Raw genomic sequence first — 23,250 nt, 5'->3', positions numbered from 1 at the left:
TGTAGCCACCACTTCCATGGTATTAAAAGAATAAAACAAGAAATAAAAATAATCAATCAAAAATTAATTTTACCAACTCCAGATAAAAGTGGCGGTCGGTAATATCGCAGGGAAAATCAATTGAAGCGGTAAAGTAGGTAGAGAAGTTATCGGGCAGAGAAATTCGCAGAGTGGGAGGAAAGTTGGAGGGTCACGCGGAGGATATAAATGGAGTTGCTGACCAGTGGAAACTCCATTCACTGATCAGACCGAACTCCTGAACTAGAACCCTGAGAGGCCAAGCGCCGTCTCAACTTGATGATCCGGTAAATCACAGGAAGTCAGTTCTTTCTCGCCCTATATGTATACACTCAGAGAAAAATATAATTTTGTCAAGCACATTTATTTCACAAACAAATGCCCGAAATGCACTTAAACACTTAAATATTTAAATACTTAATTGACAAAATTATATTATTCTCTAAGGGTAGTAGAAAGCATAGCCTCATGAGGCTATTGACAATGGGATTAGACTATCCGGTGCCCTGTCGCATTCTAGGATCAGGAACCGGTAAAAGTACATTTTCCATACTTCGAAAGATGGAGGCAGATTTTGATGGTCACCCCCCTGGATGTCGGTGCCAGTTACGCGGCCTCCATTCAACCCCCTTCCACCCTCGAGTTGATCCTCGAGGAGTAAACCCTATCTAATTGAGAGGCGTCCTGTTCTCTCTACATTTTCGGGCCGGGAAGGATCATTGCCCGCGGTTAATTCACTTAGAAACTTTCGCAATCAGACCAGCGTTGGTGCACTACGGGCGGCGCTTTTAATATAATTTCATGGTGAAGTGGAGAATATATAGAAGACATCGGTGAGTGAAGTAATAGAGAAAATAACGAAATCGGAGAACAGAATCTGGCGAGATGGGATTATTGGTTTCTGGAGTTTTCAGTAATATAATATCATGTATTTTTATAGCTGTATTCGGCAGGGACGTGCAAAACGCCATAATACCTCATAATCTATAGAGTGAGCGTTAACATCTTCCTTTTCAATGAGAAATAAATCTCACGATATCCCGTATTTTTTTGCTGAATTTCGCGAGAGTTGGCATCATTTTTTTTCTCTTCGTAAAAGGGTATTTTCTATGACGTTTACATTTGATTATTTGAAAAAATTACAAGTGTTTTTCTTAGATCGTAGCTGCCAAAATAACATGGAACAAGGATTATGCTCAGTCTAAAATATATAAATCTACTTACACGGAGAGAAAAATTCGTGAAAAATTACGCCTGTTCCGTAATCTGGCAGTTGAAATAATATTCGGTAAAAATTACGGAACAGTTACGCACTTTCTAGTGAACTTTCAGGAAAAAGTCCATACAAGTCTCCGTACTTCGATTGTTCTTCCAATAAATTACATTAAACCTGAACTGAAATGACGCACTTTTACTGCAGTAAAATTGGACCAGAAAAAGCCCTTCAACTCCTATTTTATTTTTTATTTCAACCGATATCAAAACTGAAATATCTTCAAACAAAATAATAATTAATACTGCAGTATTTATTGTTTGCCGTGCAATCAGTCCTATAGACCATCACGATATTCAATCACAGAAACCGTTTGATTCTCGGTACCAGCGTGGATATATGGAAAATTGGATTGATAAGGGCGGACTGTGTGTAGAGGAAGAGGGTAAATGAGAGTACGAGTCCAACGAATACCACTCGTACCACCGACAAACGAGGGTAAGTACACGTTCCCGAGGGTAAATCCATGAAAAGCTTTTTGTTTGCAATCTCTCCGCATATAGCATCTGTCATTTCTACCTACATCCAATCCCCTCGCCCTGGTTTTTCTAAAACCCATGCCGCAAGACTCACATTCCCGAACGGGCTTCCCTGTCGACATCGATTATCCTCTGTAAACCGTTAGTTGCACACTGAGCTGCCAGAGAATATAATGCTCACATTATGTATTACATTAATTACTTATGGTATGCCCCCAGCAATGTATACTCATACTCCTTCTGTGTATCCAGTCTCGATTTCAATGCCTTGATATCGATTCACGTGGAGAAAAAAGGAATCGAAAAGACACGTTGAATATTGCTTTTGATTCCATATTTTACAATTATTTTTGCTATTAAATTATCGATTTCGAATGGTTCTTGACGAACCTTCAACGAACCTCAAATCAACATTGAACGGACGTTAAACCAATGTTGGACCAACGTTGAACTAATGTTGGACCGAGTGAATGAATAACACAATTGTTGTCTCTTGAAGGTCGATCAAGAGAACATCAGAGCGAATTTATTAAGACTTCATTAATAAAATTGTTCGGTCTTGAATAAATTTTTTTTTTTAAATCAACCGTTAAAAGTAATGAATTCTTTAATATTTGTGGAAAAGACTGATTCCTGAATTCCAACGTTAATGTTTTGTCGCATAGAGTCATAATAGCAGAAATAGAGATGTCTGTGAACGTGTCAGAGAAGTTCTCATGTCAGGAAAAAATTAGTCACAGCCCTTCATAAATCAGAATTTACAAACAAGAAAGGGATCGCAACCTCTGCTTTCCTTTTTTATTTTTTATATCTCCACGAGGACCTCAGGATTCAAAGTCTACTCCACATATTATTAATCCTCCCCTGAGCCATGACTAAAGCAATTTATAATCATTGTTAAAATAATACAATTTATGATAGTTCTGGTGGGAGTATGTGATACTGAATACTATAGAGGAACTGTTTAAAACACGCGAGATTTCCTGTCTCGTGAAGATTTGGCATCGACGCAAGGCGTATTACAGAGATAAAACACCTTAGCGTGCCAGCTCTTGATTTTCCATCCTGGTCCCTTCTCACTTCCCGCACCCCATTGCCTTCACCTACCCACAAACACACATTCCACTCGGTTTTATCTAGTTGTTCGTATCCCTTTGCATTTCGTCTGAGTTACTCAAGGCACCATATGGACACTTTATCGTACTCTTCTTCTTGTATTGTATTGAACGACCTATCACCAGTTTACATCCCCATAAAACGTAATTTCAAAGGACTTCAATAACAAGAATTATAAATTCCATATAATTTAAAGTAAAAAAAATTGTACCAAATATTGAACTCAACGATTCTGAATCACTTTTTGTTTTTGAATTACGAAGTTCTTTGTGCCATATCAATTCATTATGATTAAAAAAACCACAAAATTGATAGGGGTATGGGCGTAGTATGGTCGTTCTCATGTAGCTATTATTGCCCCATTAAAGCTCGCCCTTCCCCTAAAATTTCCTCCCCTCTCGAGCTCTCGTCGCCGCCGATCAGAAAATTTAGACCCAACACTCGTTCGAGCTATTCTCCCAGCAACGTAACAATAACAATCTAATTGTTACCACCATTTCACAGTTTAATTCAAGCACGAAGCTAAAGGACAAAAGCACTTGTCCTTTATCCCTCCATTGATATATTCATGAATTCATTTGCCGTAAGAGGCGAAGGGGTGGTTGCATTGCAAATGCACGTGAATTAATGAAAACGTAGATTACATTTCGTATTATGTACCCCAAACAAGGTGGTCTCAAAATATGTATTTGCGCGTACAGAGGGTCAACTGTGGTGAAACGACAAAGTACAAGGGGTGTTACGCGAATGGAAAAGGGGATACTGGGGGTGGAGGGGAAGAGTGAAAAGCGATTGAAGGAGGTGCGATGGCGCGTGTACAAGTATTGATATACCTGTGTTACTCAGACAAGGCCAACATACATACATTTATCGATTACTTGTTAACTATCAGGTTTCGTTGCTAGGTGATATCTATACTGATATCCATCCACCCAACCCCTACTAAGCGCGTCCCTCTGCTCAATCTCTTTTATCTGAATGCGAGCACTTTGTAGATGATACAACAAACGTTATTGCAACGGTTTTAAACTCCAGCAGATTCAACGTAATTTCCGTTCTCTCCTTTGACTTCTCGATTTCTGTAGAATTATGTTATCGAGTGTTTTGCCAGTGTGCAGAAATTGTAGCACAATTTTGATGTATTCTCCTGCTGCATTTTTTGTGGTAATCACTGGATCACAGAAACGAAATATGGAATACTCTGAAGTAAAAATTTAATGATCTCATGGTGGAGTATATTTTGTTGCTAGCAGTTGTTATTGTGGGGTACCCTATGAAAAAGCTGACTGACGAGTTGATGGGGCTGGGCAAAGAGGCCTCCGCTCGCTAGTGGGACTCATTCCTGGCCACTGGCCACTGGCCTTGACCTCTTATCTGGCGAAAAGGGGCAGGGTGAACAATTTCGCATGCCCGAAAGGCGGACTCACAGTAGAGGATCCGCACTACTTAAGCACTAGATGCGGTGGGCCGGACGACATCCGGTGGTACGTCTTTAGGACCACTTGCATCAAGGATATATTTGCTGATAGGGATGGAATAGCAGGGCTATACGAGTGTGCATGGGGGGTCAACATACTGGCACATATGGAGTAACCGGCTGCCAATGGCAGAGTGCAAAATGCCCGGAAGGCTCATTAGACTTCCTCGCATTTGTGAGGAACACTAATTCACCAAGAGCCTAAACCCTCTCACTTGTTTATGGATCGATCTCAAATATTACTCTTCGGCTTTGAGGAATTTAGTTGCTTTAAATTTAGGTATTTTTACCGCTCAGGGTAAGGATGATGGAGGTTATCACTCATCCAAACACGATCTTATCCCAATTTCTCTGAGTCATATAATTTCCGACCATCAAAAGCATTTCACACAATTTTTCCTTGCAATCCACACAGAATACTTCGCCATTACAGAACTTCTCTGCCCATTAATTCTGAAAGTTTTCTCGGTCTTCCTGTCGAAAAATATATATAATAATATTATAATGTCCAAGGCATTTTCTGAAGTTAATCTCAAGGTCCGGAAACTCAAGTAGATTTTACACAGGACTCCCTCGCCCTCCGGCGCCTTCTACGCACTTTCATTCCAGTTAACTTCCTCCTTCTCTCCATCTACTGTTCTCTTACACGTACACTTGAGTGAAAAACCGATTTCAAAGTTTTTCAATGTGACCCGACAATAAAACTCCCGGGCAGCAATTTTTCTTTCCTCCCGAAAAGAAATTTTATTTCATTCGTCGTCGTTGAGGAAGAAAATACTAAAGTGAAAGAGATGGTGAATAACAAGGGATGAGGGGAAATTCGACCACAAATAAACCAACTTTTCGAATATCATGAAATTCACAGTGTTCGTAGGTTTTCACGTACTCACTAATCGAAGTTCGTTGAGAGAGATAGGAGAAAATAAAATGAAGGGAGTGTTTGGAACAAAACTAGAAACAATAACAGTTTCCGGATCTGTAGAGACCACCGCAAGTGTCGTATGTCCTTTTTTGAGTCATTTTTCTGGTCAAACCCCAGGGAGAAACCCTAGTATATTACCTGGTTATGTATTGAACGAAAAAGTACCCATCATATTTGTTTTAGACTCAATTGACTTAATGACACCACGAAAAGAGTTGACACTCACGTTGATTTGCAATTTATAATTGTAATTAACTTACTATCTGCTCGTCAATACCTATTGACATCTATAATGACTATCAGACTAAATACTAAATACTAAAACTACTAAATACTTACGCAATGTCAAGGAGAAACTCTGCATGAATTTGAAGCAATTAAATTCACATGAGTTCTATCCCCCCCGGGTATAAACGGAAATGAGGAGGCGGATTGTCTTCCAGGGAACGCAACATCTCAACGTCTTAATGGGGAGGTCTTGCTACCCTTCACTGATTTCACTGTGGAATTCATACGAGAATGTTTCACTAGCACAGAAGTGAAAATTAAGGAATTGAATGTTCGTTATTTCATCATAAAAATGGGCTTAACAATTTTAAAAATGTGTTGAAAAGTTCGCTTGCATAGAAATCTGGGATTAATAAAATATCAATTTAAATAATTTTATTAAGGAACAAAAGCCAATTTTCTAAAATCAATTCGGTTAGAAGCGAATACGTAAGAGAATAAGAACAAGAATCATCACGAACAGAAGGCATCGATTGTCAAGTGTAAATGTTATCATAACATCCGTGTGCACAATCGACATGCGCAGGCGATAAAGAGAATATATATATGTATAACGATTAGTGAACGAAGAGTTCTTGAACTCATGGGAACGAATAAATTGGCAAATATTTCATCCTTCGATACTTTTATGGCAATCAATCTGAAAATCATCCTATTCAATTTTAATAAATTGAGATCATTCGAAAGTATCAACTCATCTGAAGGATATTAGAACTAGGATTCGGTCCCTGGAGTGAAGAGCATATTTTTATTTTGACCCGAAACAGAGACTACTAGTAAATATTGTGTTAAATGTAGCGATATTTTCTACAAAAGCTCTTTGCAACCATTTACAATTGTTTCTAGCTTTCAAAAACTGAATATTTATCATTTTTGAGAATCTCACAGATCTCGATAGAGTTATCAATAAAAAAAAATCATATTCTTGGGTCAACGATTATTTATTTACAATCCCCAGTTGTATATACACCAATGAAATTCTGTGTCATATGAAAAAATGATCAAAATTACCCCTACAATTGAAAAATTGACATTGCAAAATCTATCACTAATTTATATTTAATCTATCCCCCTAGAAAATATTGGCCACTCAAACAAAACTAAAATAACATGGATCTATGTTTAACTACATGTTCTCTCATCTTCAAGTGTTTCCTTCACTAAAAACCAGGTACACAATGCACAAAAACATTTGCATCCATTATCCTATGAACTCGTCTTCACTTGTTTCATTCAAAAAATAGGGTGCGTTTCTCGTTTCCAATGGTGGATAATGGAAGTCCCAGTTAAAACCATTTTACCTTTTCATTTCAACTCGACAGTGAGACACCCTCATATAAGTCATGGCACACACAAACGCGTTACGACACATACAAACGTTTATATGTCTTTGAAAGTAGAGTACAGTTTGGTAAACTCTCCCTGGGGTTTATGCAGAAAGGGTTGCTCACCCCTATCACTGGATGCACAACCACACCTCACGATAATACAACGAGTATTCAGAATATCCGTGTCGTGCACATGCCTACATCTAGATTTCTGCGATGGGACAGTAAATTGTTTGGTACCCACAGTATTTGGTGAGCTGCTTTCCCCGATCAGACATTCTGGAAAATATTAAATTTTCCACGATCACATGCAGAAGAAGTTGGAAATATTTCTTGACATTGTTTATATAGAAGATTTTCTTAACTTCAGAAAATGAGTTTTTTAACTCGGTATCATGTGATTTAGATGAAACTGATCAATCAATACGCACCTCTTGTGATTTGTCTGTATCAATATGATTCAGTGCAATGGCCTCTGGGATGTCGCACTTTTTTACTTCTCTAGCATTAAAAACACATTTATAGAGGAAACCTCCAGCAAGAGATCCAGCATAAGGTCCCAACCAATAGATCCACTGCTCCTGCCACACACCATTCCAAATTGCAGGTGCAAAAGACCTAGCTGGATTCATGCTGCAGCCAGTGTAGGGCCCAAAAACAATGGCCAAGCACGTGACAGTAAGACCAAACTTCAAGGGCACCGAGTCTCGATTGTTGTGGTTTCGCTGGTCCCAGACTGCTCCAGCTACCAGCACAAGAATGAATGTCGCCAGGAACTCCATGAACACACCTTGAGCTGGTGACACCTTATCGGCGAGGATGGTTGTGCAAAATAATTCTTCCTTTTCTTGCGGCGTGGCCCGCATCATTCCTGACGGCGTTGCCAGCTGAGAACATTTGAAATTTAAAAGCTCTGTGTAGGGGTTTACTCCGAAAATTTTGGAAAAATTAATAGAAATGAAAACGGCGCCTAACGAAAGTTCTGTGTGATGAACAAAAAGAGTTGAAGGAAGACCAAGATGTGCCTGTCAAACTCCATAGACCACAGGGGGTGTCATAGTGGTTCAGAAACTGTTATTGGAGGCAGAGTGTGACGGCCCCGAGGATCTTGAGTCAAATTTGGGGTGGGAATTGGGGATTGGGACTCCCCCGAAACTCCCATCCAATCGTGGTAGTGTCGGGGGACTCGTGTAAGGAACTAGAGAGGTCAGGCTGTTATAGGCCACAATTTCATTCTTCAGATTTATTTTTCTAATTTAATCGATGTTACGTGCAATCAAGTTCTGTTTTTTTATTCATCTATAATAACATATATCGTGTATCTTTATTTACCCTCAGTAAACCGTAGCCCAATATGGTCCCAATATATTGTGCAACAATATGAACCGCAGCTTGAGTCCGGCCTATATTTCCCAGTATCAGAGATGCAAGGGTAATTGTTGGGTTGATATGTGCACCACTGATGTGGCCGAATATCTGGAAATGACAGCCAACATTTTTACTCACATCATTATGCAACAAAAAGCTTCCTACAAACCAATGGAAACGAGACCAATATATAAGAGATAGAGTATTCATACAGATGTCCCAATCATCCACCACCCACCCACTCCATCATTAACAATTAAATGTTCATCAAAAATTTTCAACATGAAGCTGATGAAATCAATTTTATAGATTCGCAAACCTATGAAGTGTGAAACTCGTCGAGCTGTGATTTATGAATGCATTCACCTGGATGATGAGCATGACAGTGAGTCCAACGTTGAGTGTCATTTGTAGGAGACCAGGTACTCCGGCTCGTGTGGTTCCAATAACTCCACCACATGCGAGCAATATGAGAAGGGCAGAGCCCATGATTTCTGCTGTTCCACATAGAAGAATATTCCACATATCGCCATCTCCCTGCATCAGTCTCTGCCATCCTGGACAAAACAAATTATAAGTCAAACTCGGAGAGACATTTGTTTGAATAGTTGAAGTCGGAGTTCCTGTAACAGATGTACGTGGTACTTCGTGCTCTTCCTCAGCGTCATTTTATCGCATGAATTTTTCAACCAATCAAGTTGTTTAAGTCAATATGACTGTTTTACCACCTTATCACTGACTGAACTCCCTTGGAAAAACAATGTAGACATGTTGTTTGATAACATCTCGAGTCGACATATTTGTCTTCGATTGGGTCTCAAACTGAGTTCCAACGAGAGGGCAATGAGGCTATTGTGAGATCTGGGCATCGAAAGAATGCATTAGTTTTGGGACCTCGCATAGACCTGGAAATAATAATTTCACTTCTATCATTCAAGAGATTTAAGCGACGCCATCGGTTGGCTCTTATTGAACCCTCGTAGGTCTCAAACTTTATTATTCGGATAGTCCCCAATTTAGCATCACAAATCACGACCACTGTAGGGAAGAGTCTGTCAAAATAGATCGACGGGGCAAGATGAAACAATGAAAAGTGCACTACTTGACATAGTTCAAGCAGAAAGAAAAACATGTACATGTCGTTTAAATAAACCTCTATTGAATAATTGACTTATTTATTTATTCCGTTTTGTTATTTACACTACAATTTTACTATCATTTACGTTTATTGTAGATTATCAATTTAATTAAATTTAATTAAAGTTACAGAAGGGCCAGAGGTCAAAAATGAAGACCAAAACGTTTAGGAGGCCATGGAGGACCCGGAATATTTTTCAGGAGTTCACGAAGACTAAAATCGAGGTTCAAACTGGTTAAGGACTCATTCAAACCTCGTATTTCAGTTCCAAATCGATTCTGAGTTCTGAACGATGACTAAACAAGAGTATTGAGGCCTAATTAGGGGCAGAAATGTCGACTCAGGATAGGCTTGAACTCAATGTGCTCTATTGACATGTGCGCTGACTTGAGTAGCTGTTGTCTTCTATTCACGTTGCGTTTTGAAGAAACTCTTTTACTATGCCACAAATCAAAGTGACACACATATCCCGAGAAGAATTATGTTTTCCAAAGGAAACTACATTGTTGTCTTCTATAACGTCAGAGTACACAGATAAGAACAAATGATGAGGAAAATGCGGCGATAATATTCCTCCCAGTCGTCATCAATTTTTCGGTAGATATTTCGTAATTTATTGCAACCTGGATTTCCAGCCTTCGCACTGGCTGGTTTGGAGCTGCCAAGTGAGTAATTATTGCTCTCGGTACTAAATTGAATGAAATTAAATCTATTTCTACCGCGTCTGAGTTGGTTATAAATCGTTACGAGTATTGAGACGAAAAATAAACTCTAGTGAGAAATGATAAGTTCTTCTGGACACCCCTTTTGAATAATAAATATCACAGTTTATTTTATATTGTATTATGTAAAATTTCCGTAATTTGATAGTGATTAGAGGAAGTTTGAAGTAATTAAATTAATTCTGTTGATAAGGTAATTTATAATAATTGGATTTAAATTATCTCACATGAACGGATCGTTTTGGGTATTTGTTGTCATATTTGGATAGTTTATCACCCCATTCATGAGAAAAATAATGTGCAATAACCCAAATGCATACCATTTAATTGAGTTCTTATTATAGCGAATGTTTGCAATTGAACTGTTTCAGCAGTTCTGAGTGGATTTGATAAATCTTCGATAATTTTAATTTATTCTCACATATACGATAACCGCAAATATTATTAAGAATGTGAAGTTGAAGATTATTTTGTTGTTTAAATGGAATGTTGTTGCATCCTGGTGCTGAGATAATTAGAAATTCACTTTTCATTTTTAAAGTTGATCTATGTTAGCAACTGTAAAATTAGTCATCAATTAAATTAAGTGAAGAGCGAAAATTTAAATCAATAGGTTGTTTCATAACTAATCTTTTTATCACTAGTGGCGTAATCGAACAATTATTCTTTTTTCTTCTTTGTTGATGAGTTCATCAATGAGTGCATTGATAAGGAGTGATAGTCATCACCTTCGACCCGAAAACTTTAATCCAATATAGCAAATTCATGCATGATATATTGCAATAGAAATATGTTGCAACTTATTGCTGAGCAGTTTGTTTATTCCATAAATGTACATTTGATGTATCGATCGAGCTACGTTATGTCAATAAATTTTCCCAGCTTGAATTTTGCCAATGAATTCCTTTTAAAAAATTATAGAATCAATGAAAAAGAGAAAAAAATCAGTAGTTGCCTGTAGCAATTGCAGAAGACTTCAATGCCTGGAAACTCAATCGAGGAGGACCACGATAAAGCCAACAGGACACGGAGAGAAAAATTCCTGAAAAATTACGTACCTGTTTCGTAATTTGTCAGTCAAAATAATATTCAGTAAAAAGTACGGAACAGTTACGTATTTTTTCACTGAACGTTTCATACTTCGTCTTGAATGTCCTGGACTTTTTCCTGGGAGTGGTTCTCCTGTTCCGTAATTTTTACCGAATATTGTTTTGGTCGGCAGATACGGATACGTAACAGGCAGGTAATTTTTCAAGAATTTTTCTCTCGGTGGACAAGCACTATTTAAATTCTTCATTTTGCTAAATTCATTTATTTCTGATATAACATAATATTTTATCCTGAAAATCGATTTTGAACGCAAATGGACTTGACTCAATGAATTTACCTACTAGAAATATGAATTGAAAACTTCAATGAGCGGTCAACACAATTCAGACACAGCAAACCGAACTAAATTGATATTAAGCATGAAAGGAGATTAGCAATAATGCTGAGTATAAGATTAGACTATCATTAAAAAAGCCTCGTGGAACGAATACATATCGTCGGTGCGATCTGTCCATTAGCAGAGACAGTGCGCGAAGGCTATCAATTCGAGTCATTAGACGAACAAATTGGTTAATGATTCTAGTGCGCTTCCAATTTTGCGAGGATACCGCAAGGTTGTAATAACTAATTGTCAATATGTCGCAATGTTACTGCAGCTAGAGGAAGTTCAGTCGTTACCAAGACTCTTCACTTACAGAAATTATAAATAAAATACACTATTGCAGTCATTTAATCAGACAAAACGACCAATTCATTAACTCCAAACGAGTCCTTTGATTGAATTGAATAGATAATATTTTACCCAGACCTCAGTTTAATCGTCCATTTCAAATTGAGAAAAATCCTGTTTTTATGAACTGCACTGAGAAAAGAAAATATTTTTGCTGGATATCCATTTACTTCAGAGAAGTATTTATTTTTGCAATCCTTCATGTCTAAAATTGAGCAATTCCCTGATAATGCTGATCAGGTTTGAATTGCGTCACCTATATTGTTTTAGAACATAATTATGTTAATTATAGCGTTGAGTGAACTCCTGCTATAATTATGAGCATTAAATAATTCATCGAAATTCTTCCCTCAAGAAAATCAGGAAACTTCAGAAAAACGAAATAATTATCAACGGAGTTGATAGTTACGGAATAAACGGCTGGAATGGAGTTGATTCAAGGTCACGTACAAAATACTCATCCTCTAGAGTAATATGATTATCACAATTTAAACTTAAGTCGATCCCCAGTGGGAGCAATTAGACCAAAGAAATATAATTTTGAAAAAATAAATACTTTTCGGAAGTCAATGGATATTCGGCAAAAATAATATTTTTTCTCCGTGTGGATTATTTTGTATATCATCAATTAAATATTCAACCACGTAATTAGAAAGAACATTAACCATTATAGGTGTATAATTAGAAGATCATTTTATGAAATCTATCCTTCGGTAAAAAATATATTGCATTGCACATTTGTTTTCACTAGATATTTCCCCACAAACTCAAAATATGATTTTTCTTTTATTTATTATTCTTATCATATCATTTATTTTTATTATACGGGAATAATAAAAACAGCTTGGATTTCATGAATGCTGACAATATTCTGCATTTGAGAATTTCGCTTCGTGTGTGTAAATTTTTGCCAATATATACGACACGAAACAGTGCCGGGGAATAAAATAAGACGAGAGGTCGAAGGGTCCCAGTGAGTAGTCCAACGGGAGATTTCGTGCTAAAGGGAAGGTCAGAGCCATCGAATGCATAATCAATGAGGTCAGCACAAAAGAGCTTTTGTAAAAATTCATCGAACTTTTGTTAACTATACGAAGCCTGTGGAGGAAAATTCATGAATTCAAATAGTGATTTTACCTAACGACTGCAGACTGATAGTTTTTGGAGCCTAAAATATGCGAGAATGTGACGAATGATGCAAATCATATGGCACTCTATTAGAAACTAAGTGAAAGTTAGTATATAGGATTTTTTATGCAGATCATACGCAACAATACACGTACACTAATAATCATTCGATTGGTGTTTGCATTGTATTGGGAACAAACTGATGAGGAAGACAATATTCTTGTAGTTTAATGAAAATCCTTCAGCGGGAAGTTATCGAAATAAATACGACATTTCGGCGGAAACAACTTCTGCATTATAAAGTTTAATTTCGGAAATAATTTAGTTGATTAGACGCATGGATAAAATTTACATTATCCAATCAATGTTACCAATTATTTCGCGCGGTAATTCAATCAAATCAATGAAATAATGCACGAAGAGGCAAACTGCACCAAACTTAATTAAATTTCACTTCGAAAAGTAATTTTGATGACGAAAATTCCAACCTTGTTTGTCACTAAATTCCATAATAAAAAGTTCACTCACTCTTCTTTGCTCCCCCGTCAGACATTACTGATGAGGAATACTGGTCAATCACCCGGTAACTTAAATAATTCCTGCCACTGTACTCCCCTGACCGCGAGTGATTTTGAAAGTGCGAGATAGTCGCGGGAGCTTGTGTACACGTCAAATATCACTTTAACCGAAACAGCAGCAACAAGCCTTGAGAGTTTTATCACGAGTGCACGCACAGTTCCCTCGATTTTACGATTAATGCCCCCTCCATTTCCTCAAAAAGACCATCACCATTGAACAGTCGTTATCTGCTAGAGGTCAAGCGTACTCGCTCGACTCTGGTCAGAATATGTCTGGTACTAAAAGATGAAAAAAAAAATGTCATGGGCAAAGGAGTTTCAGTGAGGCTATTTCCATAAGCATTTTGACAGTTTTTTATGATTTTTCTCTGCGGTTCCATGCCACATTCTCCCATAAACTTCAACCGCTGGCGGACTACCTGAGTAAGAGGATGACTGTAGAAATTCTGTCTTATTTCATTACGATGTACACAATCAATCATTAGTTCCATTTATTTGCATAGCAAGACAATCGCCTCAATGATTCTTGAGTCATTTGTAAAAAACATGCAACAATAGGTCAATAATGATTTTTCTTACGAATTTCCATTTTTCTTTCTAGAATAACAATATTTAAAAGTTTTTTATGCAGTCAATGCAGTTCTATACGAAGTTTGACGACATTAAACAAAATTCATTCAATAATTGTAGGGGTGTTTTAAAATGGGAAGTTAATTAAATTTTTTTGATTATGAAATGGTTTTATAAAAATGCCATGAGACTCAACTGCTTTGTTTCCAAACTTTCAAAACTCCAAAAATTTTTACAATAAAAAAAAATTCAAATTCAAACCCAGGTATAATTGTTACCGAACGCTTTCTCGATTTTTTGAAATTTGATTTCTGCATCTGCAAAGCTGTGACGTTTTCAAATCATTTTGGTCACTGAGAACTTCCCAAAAAATATAAACATACAATTTTTTAATTAAAACCAAGCAACACGTGACAGTAAGGACTTTCCTTGTCAACAAAAATTAATAATGGACTGCCAAATAGTTAGAAAGATGCTCAAAATCGTTATGTGTATTCTTATTTTCTGAACGAATAATCTTTCAACTTGGAATGATGAATCAACTATGTGCTGAATTTGATAATTAATTAGTTGATTAGTTATTAAAGTTAGCTGCATTCGTGGAGTTGGGTGGCGTTTTCGTACGAGCCGAAGGCGAGAATCAACACACCAGGTGAGTAAAAATCCCTGAGGCACTAGTCGTGAACGATATTTTTATTCGTGGATAAACTAAGATGACAAGAAAATAGTTCCCATGAAGTTATCATTTAATTTCCACTGCAAATTTGATAATTGAACATTCTCGAACCTTTCGATATTTTTAAAACGATTCTATTACTCCACCATTGCATTATATATCACTTTTGCAGGCTTATTAACAGTCAATTATAATAATTATCAAACTCAAACAAGAAAGTTATTCATTACTTTTATCTACGCTAGTGGCTCATAGAATAACAATAGCGAGGAGGATATGAACACGTGGCTGACGAATAATAAACTTAACTCCGTGTGACTAATTAAAATGCATATTAAAAACATTTAAACGTTGAATAATAATAATGATAACAGTGCATCTGTGAACAGTAAAAATAATGATGGAACATCTCAATCTATCCCAGTATTCGTCAAAGGAGAAAGAACAAGACAGGAATTTTATTGAACGGTGATATGTATAATTTAAGATAGTATATAATTTAATATCTTTAATGGCTGTGAACAAAATAATGCACTGACGTATGAAATTTATAGTTTGATTGAGAGTAATTAAAAATTCAACTCGTCCCCTCTAATAGCTCAAAATAGATTGAATCTAATACCCTAAAATGTGCATTACAAAGTAGCTATTTCGTTACAACTAATTCCATTAAAATCTAAAACAGATTTTGCGAAACTTGACGATAAACTTAAATAATCAATGTTTTATGGAGCACTGTAAAATACAATAAGTATTGATAAAAATACGCATTAACTTTGTTTTTCACTTTCGCTTTAAATAGAAATACTCGTGGAAGATTAGTTCAACATTAATTCGGCAATTCGTTTGCAGATAATCTTGATTTTTTATAGACATCTCGTATGCCTCACGGTAATGAAGCAGTAAAACGATTGAAGCCAATTTCCACTAATGATTAGTTATCAATCAATCTCTTGAGATCTAAGGTGGATAGTTAAACTTTTATCATGATATTTTTTCTAGCATAAATTGATCATTACGAAAAAGACCGTGACAGAAATATCCTCGGATTTCGAGATGTTTCTCAGGAATTCTTTTGAAAGATAAGTCAACTCAAACGGCTTTGTCGCTTCGGCAATTATCTTGTCTTGGCAATGATTGATCAATAAACGGATCTGTGAACAAAATAGTCGATGTGCCTAAAAAATTCAGCGCTAAAGAATATCTTTAAAACCAAAATTAAATGAATTCGGTATAATACATATTTATACAAAATACAATTAACTAGAACAAAAAGATTTCGACATTTCATCCTTGTGTCACTCATCTGCGAGATGAATGATAGTTTAACGAGTGATCATCATTAAGCCTCTGAAAGGATACAGGTGTTGCTTATAACTGTGTCACACGAATGGAATAGTAATGAGCAAAAACGTTTCGTCCACAAAACAAGTTTGACATTTTGCGAGCATTGAAATTTCCCGTACGATATTTTATGAGATTTTGTGCTCTAGGAAAATACTCTCTGACAGGTTTTAGACTCATCTTCTCATAACAATTTCTTATAAATTTAAAGGTTGATCGTTCTTCTTATAATCGAAAATAATATCTCAGTATGTATTCTTTTTATAGTACTTTTCCATATGAGTTTTTTTTGTACAAAAATATTCACTCTGACTGGTATGTACAGCACGAGCCTTTAAAATCTATAATTTATCGATAACAAATTTAAACTTTGCAAAAGCCTCATTAATATGCGAGAACACTTCATCAAAGATCCTGCTCGACGAAGATCCTAATTAATTTCGCAGTTTCATTTCCTCATTTTCAGATGGATCTCACTCATTAGTTCACTCCTGAGATTCCATCCTTTGGTCGCACTTGACCTGCAATCACTGCAGATATGTTGCCCCCCTAGGAATGACAGGACCGCAGTCCAAACTCAACAACATTAAATCTGAAATATGTAAATTAATAAATTAATTGACGAAATAGTGGAATTTATTTTACTATGACAAATTAAAAATTCACAGTAACAGCCATTAAAAATAGTATGACATGATTTATCGTGTGAATGAATATATTGAATAAATTGTCACAAAATTACTTCAGCCTTCGTTGACACTTGTGACCTCCCAAATTCTTCAGGACTCAGTGAAAATATAGACCTATACAGAATGGAAGCAATGAGGGATCCTCCAAGTGGCCCAAACCAATATATCCAGTGATGGCCCCAGTTGTTATTCCATATCGCAGGTCCCAGTGATCTTGCCGGATTCATGCTGCATCCTGTATAAGGTGCCACAGCCATACAGAGAACAGCCACAGTTAAACCGAATTTAATGGCAACCGAGTCTGTATTTCTCTCATTACGAGTGTCCCAACAAGCACAGGTCATGAACATTAGTATTGCGGTTGCCATTATTTCTGCTAGAAGGCCCTCAATCACTGATATGTTCACGTGAAGCTCAGTGACACAAAAACTACTCATTTTAGATGGATCCCCAGTGTGGAGCAGTAACCGGGGTGTAATTATCTAAAAAAAAAACATTATTTTCTGTAAAAAAAAATCAAGTGAAGCTGTTAGGATTTTTGCACAAATTTCTTATGATTCCAATCCAATGAATGAGTATTTTATATGAATGTTAGTACGTGAACTTTGTATATACCAATTTGTCAATAAATTAGGAAATATGCTCTGGAATGATTAGGGTGTACATCACTTCTTCCTATCATGTATATTTGATTCGTTATTTCATATTAGTAAACCCTCGATGACGAGGTTGGTACACACAACTTGTCCCATGGTATGAGCTGGAGTCTGTGTACCATATCGACGTTATCCCCATATTCGTCATCTACTGCACGACCATAGAAACAATTCAGAAGTAGAAAGTCGGAGACTTGAGGGGTTAAATTGAAGAGATTTCTATTCAACTAATAATCAACTTAACTGAAGGTTATTATGATCAAAACTTATTATTGAGCTACTGGACTCCTCTCGTTCCATCACTCATTTATTATAGGATTCTGCTCAAGTCTCATTGATTGAGTGATCATCAGCGATTGAGCAGAGTATGATTATTATTTTTGTCTCCACTCACCTTCAGCATTCCATATCCTACGATGGCCCCTAGACACTGAGCCAGAAAATACACGGACGCTGCAGGTAGAGATTTCTTGCCCAGGATGACCGCACCAACTGTGATGGCCGGATTTATGTGGGCACCGCTGATGTGACCAATACTCTATTATAAAATTCGTAAATAAAATAATATTGCTCCCGTTCTACATACCGTTTCTCCGGCCCCTTTAAACACTGAAATATTTCTGCGCGAAATAAAATTGCTCACCTGGATAATAACCATGACAGCTAAGCCGAAGACAAGGGATATTTGGAGAAGAGCAGGTGCAGTACCCAAACTTCCGATGCAACTCATACATCCCAGAAATACGAGGAGACTAGTGCCGATAAACTCAGCTAATCCACATTTCAAAGTGTCCCGTATCGAGGAATCTTCGTGGAGGAGCTCTTTCATCCCTGGAAAGGTGCAACAAACTCGTAACTTCAGTCGCTTCTTCAAATCCGGAAGCTTCTGGGCGTTAAATAAATAAATAAATAAATAAATAAATAAATAAATAAATAAATAAACTCTGCTAGACGGTTGTGTCTAAGAAACTGGAAAACTACTTGACGTGATTGTTATTCATCGTAATTTAAATAAACTCAACTTTCTTCGAGAAGGTTGATGGTTGAGTGGAAGGAGAAAGTTAGAGGGGAAAAGTCAGAAGACGAATAGTCAGTGGAAATCTGGAGAAGTAATAACAAATAGTATTCACGATTGCAAAATGGGGTTTGGCAATTTTTCCAGTTTTGTTGTCAATATCGCAGATGCAGGTTCGTAGCAGAGAACCTGCAGAGATTTTGAAACTTTTTAAAGCAAGATCTTGTGTAAAATTTTGCTAAATATTTCCATCACTAGAATGATCATTATCTACAATCAACAAGAGTCCGATTGTTCAAATGCCATTCGATAACTGGTGTGATACCGACGGGCGCTATTTGCTCAGTTAATAACAGAGATATCTCTGCCAAACGAAGTTCAAAATCAGAGGGAAAATCCATTGAGGAAAACTGGCAGATAGGAAAACATCATTAACCATACTGGCAACCAAATCTTCCACTTTTCCGTGTTACGCAATTTCCAGAATGTCAGATCACATCGAAATTAATGATTACACTATTTATCGTTTTCTTGCCATCTCCATTTTATTAGATAATTACACCCTCATTATCCGTTATCATTATTTACTACAGTTGCCAGCATTCCCCTGAAATCACTTTACGTGAATCGGGTACGCAGTGAGTCTTATTACAGTAGAATTCCGGAAACTCCTTCCCAATGATTGCTAGTGGCGTCATGGAAACCCAACGTGACTGAGTGACGTTGGATGTGGTCAAGTTACATCTTGGATTAACTCAAATTCCATATTTCACTTTTTCTAATTCTTCTGGCCAATAGTGCCCCCGATTTGAGACATTGCAATATACCGCTTGCGGAGAGAAAAATTCTTGAAAAATGACGTACCTGTTCCGTAATCTGCCAGTCCAAATAGAATTCAGTAAAAATTACGGAGCAGTAAGGCATTTTTCCACTGAACGTTTCATACTTTTTCCGCAACATTTGGATTTTTTCTTAAAAGTTAAGTGGAAAAGTGGGTAACAGTTCCGTAATTTTTACCGAATATTGTTTTAGCTGGCAGATTACGGAACAGGCACGTAATTTGTCAAGATTTTTTCTCTCCGCGCCCGTAATTTTCCACGTGCCTACGTTCAACATCCAGAAGATCAATACCAGCCGCCTGGACCAGCCCCGAGGGGCGTCTAACAAATAACAGTTCTCGCATTTCCCCGTCCCCCTCCTCTAACGGTCGACAAAAAATTCTAATGAGACCTTGAATCATGACCATCTGTAATAGTGCCCACGTGCGGTATCATCACACCACGTTTGACGATTTTATTACAATGTAAGTTATTTAAATTTCTCAGGATCATTGAGTGACGCGATGCACCGCCTGCGATATTGAAGAGAGGGATGGGAGATAAAACCAATTTTTCTATTAGGAAAATTGGTTTGAAAAAAAAATGAGTGTATTTGTTTTGGTGCGGTATTTTCGACGACGAGGACCAGCTTATTTCAATTTCCACCGACTCTGGAATTAATATTCTAGGATTAAGAAAGGAAATATATATAGACTGATTTTACTCGGTTTTACTCTTTTCTATTTGGATACAAATTCCGACTGACTTATAATTACTTTGTTGTAATTTTATGTCAAAATTATTAAGTAGTGTATCGTGATTTCAATGAAAAATTTCTATATTTCCAGCGTAATTATTGGAAATATGACAAAACCTTTGCAACTATGGGGTATTTTTCGATGGGGTCTTGTAAACTAAAGAATGAGTCAAGTTTTTCAATTACAAAAAAACACGCGGGACAAACACGAATGTTTTTTATGAAGAAGCTTGACGACTTTGTTTGTCAGCGGGGAACCTTGACAAAAATACCCGAATAACTTGGATAATATTCTGAGAGTTCTTTTTTCATTCACATTTCGGTGAATATAATTGCACGATGAGATAGAATTATTATTCAAAAGTTATAATTCAATCTACCAGATTGGGTCGTGGTATGTGTCGATTATCCAATCTTTTTTTTTTAGATATCGATATTATGACCAGTGAAATTATAAAAAATTATCAGAATGCCATGTGGTCTATACAAAATGTTTATAATCTATTTATATTCATATTTTTATCATTGATACTTCAAAATTTTCCTTTCCTAATTGCGAAATGGAAGAAAAAATAAAGTATCGGACCTCTTTACTTATTACACCACTCAAATATCCCCTAATATCTAGTGTTATCTTATATCTCATTTTATCTATGTTCTCTCATCAAAATTTTTGCAAACACACACACATGACACATTGCAAGCAATAACATCATTTTCAGTAAAGAATCTAATAATCTGGTGATTTTTCTCCAGATTTCATTTAAATTTCCAACAAAATTAGTTTTCAAATAAACAACAATCAATGGCAGAATGAAATCAACATCATCATGATCATCTGTGATATCTTCAAAGTTGTTTAGCTCAGAGAAAATTGGTTCACAGAAAGTCCATAGCCTTGTTAAGGACTTTCTCTACTGAAAAATAGCGTTTTTCATGTTTTACCCTGGAGCTACTGATTCACCAGTTATTTACAACAATATTGTGCCCACTATTACATATGGAAATAATAATTCACTTACAAGGAGTCTTGATTTTGACAGCATTACTAAACCTTGCAGCTGAGGGGATCCTGATAGTTGTTGGGTCAGCTTTTCCATTGATCGTCTCGGTGATACCATTAGACGTTACAATCGGTGTATTATTCTGCTCCATGATATCAGTGGAGACAAACCTCTTCCTGCTGAATCTGAAACGACAATTAATGGAAAATCATTATCACCGTCGTGCTTATAAGAATCAAAAAAACAAGAGTATCTGCAATTAGCAATGTTAATATTGACCTCGCGATATCTACTTTATTGTCAATAATGATAGTCACATTGATAATTATCAACTTATCATGCTAAGGATCGATTTGTGCATGATAACAGATAGTAATTTTAATCACTGAATCGTCGAAATTCCAGAGAAAAAAAACCCTCTTCAGATGAGGAAAAGTTCACATGAAAAATACTGATCACTTCACATGATAATTTATGAAGAAAAATTTCTCAATCACTCACCAAAAATAATCAAGCGAAATTATTCTCGCGTATTAACTTTTTTATAAACAAACAACTGACAACAACACACGACGACGAATTTTTACTTGCTCATCTTCTAACACTGGGGAATGAAATGGAAGTAATTTTGTCGCATCATAGTTAATAACATTGCATCAAGGCTTTCAGCCTTCGCGTGGTCGGGAAGAGACTGAATTGGTTTGAAACGCGCACACTCCTTCTATATGTCGAAAACCCTCCACTACAGACTGACTACCGCAAAACCTGCCTTACGTTACACTTTTCTGCAATGGGAGAATTTCACTACCATCGGCTTTGCAACTCTCTACACACGCGCTCCTCTACAATCGTAGGAAATGAAAATATTTTTATTTTTGTCAACACCCACTTGCAGTTCTATTCTCACGCTTGTTTGTGGGAGATGGAAGAATTTTTGGCAAAAATATACTCGGTTGTGGATCAGTCGGGAAAAGTTTTAATTCATCGCAATTTGACTAATTTTTTATGTTATAAATAATGGTTTTAGTCCTTTAATTCAGAATTGCTCTCCCCATAGCAATCAGATAATCCACAGGACAATCCATTGGATGTTTCATGGTGTGGCTTTGATTTCCACTATGTTTATTTGTTTTTTTAATAATTTCTTTGTGATTCGTATTTTTTAAAAATGATTTATTGCTACTTTTCAGTGACATATGTTTTTGATCCAGAAGTTTGATAGATTCACGAGTGAAAAATGTTGAAATCCAACGACTGTGTCAGTACTTTTCAGTGGAATAATCACGGTTTTTTACTGGTTCACCATATATTGGAGGAAAAGTGGAAAACGAACAGGAGGGTACTTGAACCTTCATAAAAAACATCCCCTAAACCATTTTTTATTGCTTAATATGGCTGGTACTTTTCCTCTAAAGAAGAATAATTTTCTTCAGAGCGTTTTCTGTAAAATTTTACTTCTATACTCACTTATGATCCTCTGATAGGTGCAAAAAAATAGAAATTCAACGAGTGTATCATCATGAACATGTGTGAGTAGTCTTTGGCTTTCGTTGGCACCCTTCCGACTGTTAGGACGGAAATAAATTTTCAGTGAAGAAAACCTTTTTCGAACTCAAAACACAGCTTTGTCAAAAGTGATTCTCATTTCTAAATGGCAGCATATAAAATAGTTTCTGCAGAAGTCAAAGTAATACATTCGTTCAAACAATTTCATTTTCACAAATTTTGGTCAAGTGGACGACTCTAAAGCTCGTCAGATGCGATTAAAATTCGTTGGCTCTGTACAGTCAGTAAATATTGCAATTCCTAATAACGAGTTTATTTATTATCTTTCCGTTTTCACTTTCCTCATCATTAATGATTCACTAACGCAATGATAAAGTCATAAGTAGTATTGACGACAGAAAAAATGACTCAGACAATTACGTTTAAGTTAATAATTCAATCCTTCATACCAACTCTGGACTTTTAATAATTGTAATTTTTCATGCAAAAAAATTATAAATACAAAATTAATATCGTCAAGTAACGATAGAAGTTTCGATTAAATAAAGTTCCCAATAACTTGATCTTTAAAATTTGGTTTAAACCTTCAGGAGCCCACGT

At 36.4% G+C, this 23,250-nt stretch overlaps 2 protein-coding genes and 1 long non-coding RNA gene across 3 annotated transcripts; 1 reads left to right on the top strand and 2 right to left on the bottom strand.

Moving 5' to 3' along the window:
- Window positions 1–8,716, top strand: LOC135163634 (uncharacterized). The gene is made up of 4 exons (XR_010299160.1): window positions 1–319; window positions 539–851; window positions 959–1,729; window positions 8,579–8,716. It is a non-coding gene; the product is annotated as an uncharacterized LOC135163634 (long non-coding RNA).
- LOC135163630 (aquaporin AQPAe.a-like) lies at window positions 6,496–13,771 on the bottom strand. Its single transcript, XM_064123225.1, has 5 exons — window positions 13,566–13,771; window positions 8,636–8,826; window positions 8,234–8,377; window positions 7,333–7,788; window positions 6,496–7,180 (listed from the first exon to the last, which is right to left on the bottom strand). The coding sequence occupies exons 1-5, from the start codon at window positions 13,588–13,590 to the stop codon at window positions 7,172–7,174; spliced, it is 825 nt and encodes a 274-aa protein (XP_063979295.1). The 5' UTR covers window positions 13,591–13,771; the 3' UTR covers window positions 6,496–7,171.
- Window positions 13,772–14,860: 1,089 nt separating this feature from the next.
- On the bottom strand, window positions 14,861–21,859 carry LOC135163629 (aquaporin AQPcic-like). Its single transcript, XM_064123224.1, has 6 exons — window positions 21,646–21,859; window positions 21,163–21,329; window positions 18,194–18,381; window positions 17,945–18,088; window positions 16,948–17,376; window positions 14,861–16,797 (listed from the first exon to the last, which is right to left on the bottom strand). The coding sequence occupies exons 2-6, from the start codon at window positions 21,293–21,295 to the stop codon at window positions 16,792–16,794; spliced, it is 900 nt and encodes a 299-aa protein (XP_063979294.1). The 5' UTR covers window positions 21,296–21,329; window positions 21,646–21,859; the 3' UTR covers window positions 14,861–16,791.
- Window positions 21,860–23,250: the final 1,391 nt, after the last annotated feature.

This window comes from Diachasmimorpha longicaudata, chromosome 6 (genome assembly GCF_034640455.1).
Source record: "Diachasmimorpha longicaudata isolate KC_UGA_2023 chromosome 6, iyDiaLong2, whole genome shotgun sequence".
Taxonomy (NCBI): domain Eukaryota; kingdom Metazoa; phylum Arthropoda; class Insecta; order Hymenoptera; family Braconidae; genus Diachasmimorpha; species Diachasmimorpha longicaudata.
This window is presented reverse-complemented; position numbering and strand designations above follow the sequence as displayed.

Excerpts from the sequence above, each read along its gene's own strand:
- LOC135163630 (XM_064123225.1), bottom strand. The coding sequence starts at position 13,590 with ATGTCTGACGGGGGAGCAAAGAAGA. Across the intron at positions 8,378-8,635 it reads CTGTCATGCTCATCATCCAG|ATATTCGGCCACATCAGTGG; the intron begins GTGAATGCATTC and ends TGTCATTTCCAG. Across the intron at positions 7,789-8,233 it reads TGGGCTACGGTTTACTGAGG|CTGGCAACGCCGTCAGGAAT; the intron begins GTAAATAAAGAT and ends AAATGTTCTCAG.
- LOC135163629 (XM_064123224.1), bottom strand. The coding sequence starts at position 21,295 with ATGGAGCAGAATAATACACCGATTGTAACGTCTAATGGTATCACCGAG. Across the intron at positions 18,382-21,162 it reads TGTCAAAATCAAGACTCCTT|GGATGAAAGAGCTCCTCCAC; the intron begins GTAAGTGAATTA and ends GCACCTTTCCAG. Across the intron at positions 17,377-17,944 it reads TAGGATATGGAATGCTGAAG|ATAATTACACCCCGGTTACT; the intron begins GTGAGTGGAGAC and ends TTTTTTTTTTAG.